Source organism: Drosophila tropicalis, unplaced genomic scaffold (assembly GCF_018151085.1).
Source record: "Drosophila tropicalis isolate 14030-0801.00 unplaced genomic scaffold, ASM1815108v1 contig_859, whole genome shotgun sequence".
Taxonomy (NCBI): Eukaryota; Metazoa; Arthropoda; class Insecta; order Diptera; family Drosophilidae; genus Drosophila; species Drosophila tropicalis.
In genome coordinates this window covers 6,911,979-6,919,163 of record NW_027173353.1, presented here as the reverse complement: position 1 = coordinate 6,919,163, position 7,185 = coordinate 6,911,979, and the positions used below count along the sequence as shown (strand labels likewise).

At 37.2% G+C, this 7,185-nt stretch overlaps 1 protein-coding gene across 1 annotated transcript; it reads right to left on the bottom strand.

The window, feature by feature from the left end:
* Window positions 1-4,730: 4,730 nt before the first annotated feature.
* LOC137582161 (uncharacterized) lies at window positions 4,731-5,176 on the bottom strand. The gene is made up of 2 exons (XM_068296609.1): window positions 5,003-5,176; window positions 4,731-4,793 (listed from the first exon to the last, which is right to left on the bottom strand). The coding sequence occupies exons 1-2, from the start codon at window positions 5,174-5,176 to the stop codon at window positions 4,731-4,733; spliced, it is 237 nt and encodes a 78-aa protein (XP_068152710.1).
* Window positions 5,177-7,185: the final 2,009 nt, after the last annotated feature.

Below are 7,185 nucleotides of genomic sequence, written 5' to 3'. Positions count from 1 at the left end.
TAAGCTTAACGATTTGTGCATGTCTGCTGCGAAAATTTTTAAATTTCCATTCCGACCCCGAAAGTCAGTCAAGTCAACTCGATTCGAAAGTCTTTTTGCGAATTTGCAGCAAATGAACAGTAAAACATAAACGAAATATCATTGCATCTTTTATTACAAATCAAATGGAAAACCTTGCTCTCATATGCATATCCTTATAAACTTATATATAATAAAATAGTAATGAATAGTTTTATTTCGTCCTTTAAGACATATAACCGAAGAAAAGTAACACTTGAAGGTGATTTAACAATAGAAATCAAGAGCTTGTCTTTTTTGTTTTTACTAAAAAATTTTTAGTTATTAATATTCATTTAATAAATCAATTGATCTGTCATTTATTTTCCAAAGTTGTCCTTGTTTATTATAATTTTAATAAGTTGAGCCAACTTGCTGATATCATTCTTTGGTTCATACGAGGAGACGGACCTTGGTAGATCTATTTGACAATTGATCCTGATCAAGGATATATCTTTCTACCGATTACACTTCAATTCGTTTTTGTTTTTAAGTAACAAACCTTTTATGAAACAGTTTTGGTAAATAAATAAAATGAAGATATATTTTGCAACCTGTAAATTTCATCTGCAAATTTGCCATTCAAATTTGCTATAATGATCGCCTTTGAGTTTTTTGGGTTTAACAGTTCATGTCGGATATTTGGCAAATCAAGAACAGTCGTCTTGGTGTTACAGTAGTTAGAGATTAATTCTTAATTGCACTGCGATATTTTCATCCGTATTTTGTTTGTCAGATATATGTATGTATTCTGTATCAGCATCAACAACCAAATCGCTCTAGACAATTCAAACAAAAGTGATTTTCTTGAAGACTGTAAAAGATATAGCGAAAAGTATTGGTGCATGGTATACCCAAGTCGATTCGACGACTTCCTTGCTTACAATATACAAAATGCAGATAGACAAGTCTATAAAGAATCGAAAACAAATGATGAAATCATTTTATTGCTTGGTCCCGCTTTAGCAACAATAATTCAGTCCATGTTTAAAACTCGATGCAGCTATTACTGATCAAGCGGGGTTTGATTATTAAAAAATCGAAAACTAATTGTACAAATTATGGCGACGTCATGTGCCGCGACTGACTCGGCTGTGCCGAAGAGTCATTCCAAACTGAATTACTTTCAAAACTGAATTACTGTCACCTAACAGACAAAATCTATATAAATCTAAATCTACATTGGTAAAACTTATCTTATTTTAGTAGATAACATACTGGAAAAAATACGTATACGATCTACCGGGTTATATCATTAACAAACTTACGAAAATATTGAAGTTTTTGATTTATCGGAGTTCAAATTATCGAGATTCGAGTGTAATAACTTTTATTTTTGAGTTCATCACTGCAATCTTCAGTTTTAAGTACCGTAATACAAGTGTCATATTCGTTTTGCAAATAAAGTTCCCAATTAAATGATTGCTTGAGTTATTCATCAGCAATAATTTTGTAATTTTAAATTTAATTTAAACTACTTTCTTAATGGATATAGAGAAGCCTCTTTTTCAGTATTTGAAAAACTTCGTATGTATAACCAATTGATGGCTGTCCCAATGGTTTGTTGTAATTCAATATCTTAACGAGCAAACTTTTAGCCCAATTGGCCTGAGCATGTAAGAGATAAAACTGAATTACCACCGACATTCACCACTTTCATTTAGCGTATAAATATGCATGGCAATTTGCCACTTTGTGTGCTTGCTTGCACTCCTTTCATTTCAAAGGCAAATTTCATTGGCATTGCAATTTTGATGGCGCTAGTTAATTGCATTTTCTTTGCCATGTGATAGATGAGACCAGGTAGTACAAGAGTACAAGACAAGACAAGACAAGATGTGGCAAGGAATATATGTATGTATGTATGCATAGGTATACGTGGATGCATATGCATTCAGATGTGTCAGTTGCGACAGCAACAAAGCGACATTTAACCAAAGTGACGTGTGGATGGAGCATTAGATGTGGAACGAGCGAAACCGTAACCAACATACTGTGATATATCTGCGCGAAAGCAACAATAAGAGTGCCCCTGAAAGGTATGTAACCGCAGAGCAACATACATACACTCTCTCACAAATGTATCTATACGATATGTATACACAAACAGCCCAACAGAGTATGGCAACAGCGAAATGCAATTAGCAAATAGATGTGGCCAGTAGATGCCAGCCAACGTAGAAATGCAGCCAACAGCACTTCTATCCCCCATCACAGAGCTGTCTGTCTCTCTCTCTCTCTCTCTCTCTCTCTCTCTCTCTCTCTCTCTCTCTCTTTCGCGTGTGTGTCTCTGTCTCGGTGTGGCTTGCCATTTCATTAAATGTACTCTTCAATGTTTATTAAAATGCACAAAATAGTTTTTATTTTTATAAAACAATGACGGCTCGAGCCGGCTTGAACCAAGAACAGAACAGAAATTCAGTTGCCCTCATATTTATGTGACAGATGCCGCAGCATTGGTATCAGGGAACAATTTGTTCCACATTTTATGCTGCTGATGCTGCTGCTGTTGCATGTTCCACATATGAAAGCAATGGACTCTGCGCTTCAGCAACTTCCAATTGCAAATTGCCATAGTCATGGACAGAGCCACAGCTTTACCATAGACAAGCATATTGTCCATGGTTTGCCTTACATTTACTTGCCTTTTATGGGATCTAAAACGCCAGCAACATATGCAGATGGCCTCATTGTTTTAGTGGTTGTTGCTGTTGCAGTTGCTCTTGGTGTTGTTCGCGCATCTGGCAACATCTTGTTGAGCTGTCAAAATATGCTTGTTAACAACATTTGTTGCACCGCAACAACAAAAACAACATTAACTCAGCCAAAGAACAACAGCAACAGCAAAAGCAACAGCAAAAACAAATAGTCTTACTGCAGCGCCAGAGACGAACTCGAAAAATACATACATGATGGAGATAGAAATAGGAGTTGGAGTTGAAGAGACCGAGACGTAGACGGAGAAGCAGATACAGATGGAGCAGCATATGCATTAGCCTAAACATGTTTACAAGGCATCAGCAACTTTTTAGCATGCAAGCTTTTAGAAGCTGCTTTCCATTTAATTTCTGACAGCAAATTTTTAGTTTAAAAGCGACAAAAATAATCATAAAAATTGCCGTTGTGCCTGGCATGTTGTTCAACTTTATCTCATGGTAAACTTTCCATAAATAGCCAAGCGACCACTTTGAATCCCTGTCCCGTCTCCCAATCCCAAAAACAAGCCACCACACCAACACAAGAGAAAGAGATATGTGTGAGCGGCCGCCGCCTTGGGCGTGCGTTTGTCTAATAGATCAGCATCAGCACCAGGCAACAACAGCGGCAGCAGCAGCATCAACTCAAATGTGTTTCCAGGCCATTTATCATCTGCTCTCAACCCCTCTGGTCTGCAATTTCAGTGGCTGCAGTTGCCTTTGCAATGGCATCGCCATGAAATTCGAGCGGCTTGCGCGCACAAGGTGTCTGCAATTTCAACGCCCAAGCCAAAGCTAAAGCCCAAGCCAGTCCAAGTTTCAGTTCCATTCCCAGTCGCAGACGCAGTCCCAGTCCCAGTCCCAGACCCAGTTTTAGTCCAGTCCCACATCCAGAGTCCGTCTCAGAGGCAGAGTATTACATACGGCTTTAGTTTTAGCATGGCCATGGTCTGGCCTAACCGCTAATGTTGCCGACAGCCAACTGCTGCCTTCTGCCTGGTGGATGCTGGCTGGTGGCTGTTGACTGGTAGCTGCTGGCCAGATTGGGGCGTTTGCTTCATTTGCACTGAAATTATTTTGCATAAATCATTTTTATGTTGCGTGATTTTTAGAAGGCCTTTTAGTGTCCCGTGAATGTCACTTAAAATCTGACACATTAAAAAGACACAAGACCAAAAGAGCGAGGGTTGAATATCATTTATTGTAGAGAGTGTTGAATAAGATATGAAAAGTTTATTTATTTGTAAACGATTGGAATATTTTTGTAACTTCTTAAGAGGCGAAATTTATTTTTAATTTTAAACTTCATAAAAAATATCTGACATTTGTTAAATATTTATACAATTTTATTTGTTCATCCCAGCGGTGGCACGACTTTTGTTTAGTGTCTTACGTAAAATATAAAGGAAAATTTAGAATATATCGAATTTGCTCTTTAGTTCAACCATTTAAACAAAGGTTGTGTCATTTGGGAGAGAAAAGAATCTACCCTCGCTTGCTAAAATTTAACTTGAACAATTTATTTTCTCTTTTGGGTACTTTATTTTCTCTGGTTTTAATTTCAATTAAAGCTAAGCAAAATATTTAAAAGTCAAATTTCAATCCAAAATGCTGCAGCATCTGTTTGCCAAGACGCCAAGACGTTGACGAGTCATGACGACGGGGCATGCTTCATATAAATACATACATATATAATTCGAGTATACATTATAATTGCAGACGATGCGGCATAAACATAAAGTTTAGGTTGTGCGTGTTTTTCCCCAAAAAAAAAAAAAGTGTATAAAATATACATATATATGTACTTATGTTTGTATGAAAATTTAAGACCAGTTGAATACGAATACGAGTACAAGTAGAAGAAGTTTATGTAGATCAAAGCACCCTAATGCACATATACCACATAAATATATGCGTGTGTGTGTGTGTGTTTGTGTGTGTGCCACACACGAGGACACAAGGTACTTTGAAGTTGAATCACTTCAGCTTTGAGTTGGCATTCGCGGGAATCACATCTTTCAGTTCACAACACAGATGATACTTTGTTGTCCATTTCATTGTTGATGGTTTTTGGTGCGTTTTTTGAAAGAAAAAATATAAAAAATTTCATTAGCATTATGCTACATTCGATTGTTATGGTTGTTTGCCAGACAGTTTTCAGCTGCCTCCTGGATTCAAGATGTGTCTCTCTGTGTCTGTCAGTTTGTCTATCTATCAGTCAGCCAGTGTAATGGCTTTTTACAACTTACCCCATCAACTTTCGGCCTGCAGCGGGATCTTTGAAGGAAACGCATTATAACCGGCGGCATATGCTCCTTGTACATCGCATATTGGCGCAATACAAAACGGCAGGCGCTAAAGTGCACACATTGGCCAAGAGTCTTGTCGGGCGTCTGGCAGCTGCCGGGTGCTAGTGAGTACATTCTACCATGTACGTTATATATTTTCGATATATATGTATATACCTATGCCATTGGACTTGGCTTTGAGCTTACGTGTGTGGCAATGGCACAAACTTGCCAACATCATGACGAACCAAAAGAAAATCAATCGAAATGTGAACCGCATTTTGAATTTACAATAAGATAAAACAGTTGCTACCGTACAACGCGGATAATGATGATGACGATGTTGTATTAAAGTCGCATTAAAGTCTTATAAACTTTAAGAGTCCAAAATTGAAAGACTGATTTCGAGTCTGAGCAGCAAACTGAAACTGAAACTGTTCTGTTCTGTTCCGTTGTTGTGCCTGGCAGCAGATTGTTGGTGAAGTAAACAGCTTGGGCAACTTTTTGATAAGCGAACCAAAGGCAGACTCTCGCGCTTATCGACGCAATGGCATGCAAAACAAGAGGCCAAAAAACAAAAAAAAAAATAATACAAATATATGTACATACATAATAATAATATGTAAACAAAAGCAAACCCCTCACACACAGATACAGACAAAAATTCATAGCAGTCGTAAGCACATGTTTAAGGCGGTCCACACCAGTATGAACTTACATCGTTTAGATTCTACGTTTTCCTACTCTTCATCAAGTAGGGTACATCTGGAAAGCAATAGTTTACAATCTAGTAACTTTTAACAATACTTAATCTTATTTCAAAAAACCCTTTTTGTTTTAGGACTAACACAAGGAACTAATTGGAATAGTTGTTGAAAGGTGCGTTTCCTATTCGTTTTCAAATAGCTCTTACACTTGGGTAAATCCAAAGTAGAGCAACTTAATCCTGCTGACTTGAGTAACATTAGAGAGAAATGCAAGCGAAATACCGAAACATACACCAGACATACATATGTATGTATGTTTGGCACTGGGCTTGAGGGTCATTTGAGTTTTAAGCTGAACAGGTAAAACCAATTGAACTATACAATGCTCAAGCTCATCATTAATACAGATACTGCCCATTCGAGTTTGATTGATGGCAATCTAAGCGAAATCGATTGTAAGTTTGCTCTTGATTAGGTGGATATTCTTTACCCTTAAGTAATGTTTCATAAATGCCAATTTATATCAAAATCAAAGTTAAATTCAATTTGAAATCGACACACAGACACACACACACACACACACATTGAGCACTATATAAACGTATGAGACTCTTGTAGTTACCTGGCCACAAAAATTTTAATAAAAATGTAAATTTCTTTGCTTGATAGCCTTAAGGGTTTTCGGTTTTTCAGTTTGGCACATGCAAAACCAATAAAAAAAATAAAAAAAAGTACCCAATCTTAAGAAGTTGGGCAGACAGAAGTATCAAAATGTTCTTCCTCATCGCACGTAGCTCGCATTTAGGGTTTGATTATGGGGCAAGTTAAAGTGTTCTTGGCTAATGTCGAGCTGAATTTTTCGTTTATAGTAATTGCTAAATAAATGGAAAGTTCTTAACTGCTTAGATAAGCCGTGATAAGTATAGACCACATGGCAATGTTCCCATGTTAATTGTTTTTGCCTTGAGTATTATTTCTACACTTTTCACTTGATTTAATTTCCTGTCTATCAAAACTTTCCATGGCCAAAACAGATATCCACATAGTTAAATATATAATGATTGATTTAATAGACAAACGAAACATTATCGAACACATTGCAAAAGACAGACAAAGTGTTGACAGAGCCATTTGATTGCTCATAAAAGCCAGCACATCATTAAAAACCCTTACCAAAAAAATTGACAGTCTGCTAACTACACACATATACACAGCTATGAGCATTAACGATTTGGGGCGCTTTTCTTTTGCCCCTCTTTTGACTGCTCCCCCGCATCCCGCATTCACATATGTAAACGTTTAAGTACGATATTTAGATATGTGTACAAAACATGCCGGAACCGAAGCATAAAACCCCCAAAATGCGCATAATAAAATGCCATCCAAGACAAGTCCAAGTCCAAGAGTCAGCCTGTAGCCCTTTTACATAGATAGATT

What these genes read in the sequence shown, in the direction of transcription:
- LOC137582161 (XM_068296609.1), bottom strand. Translation starts at nt 5,176, where the DNA reads ATGTACTCACTAGCACCCGGCAGCTGCCAGACGCCCGACAAGACTCTT. An exon ending in GCAGGCCGAAAGTTGATGGG is followed by an intron (nt 4,794 to 5,002) that starts GTAAGTTGTAAA and finishes TGGACAACAAAG; the next exon opens with TATCATCTGTGTTGTGAACT.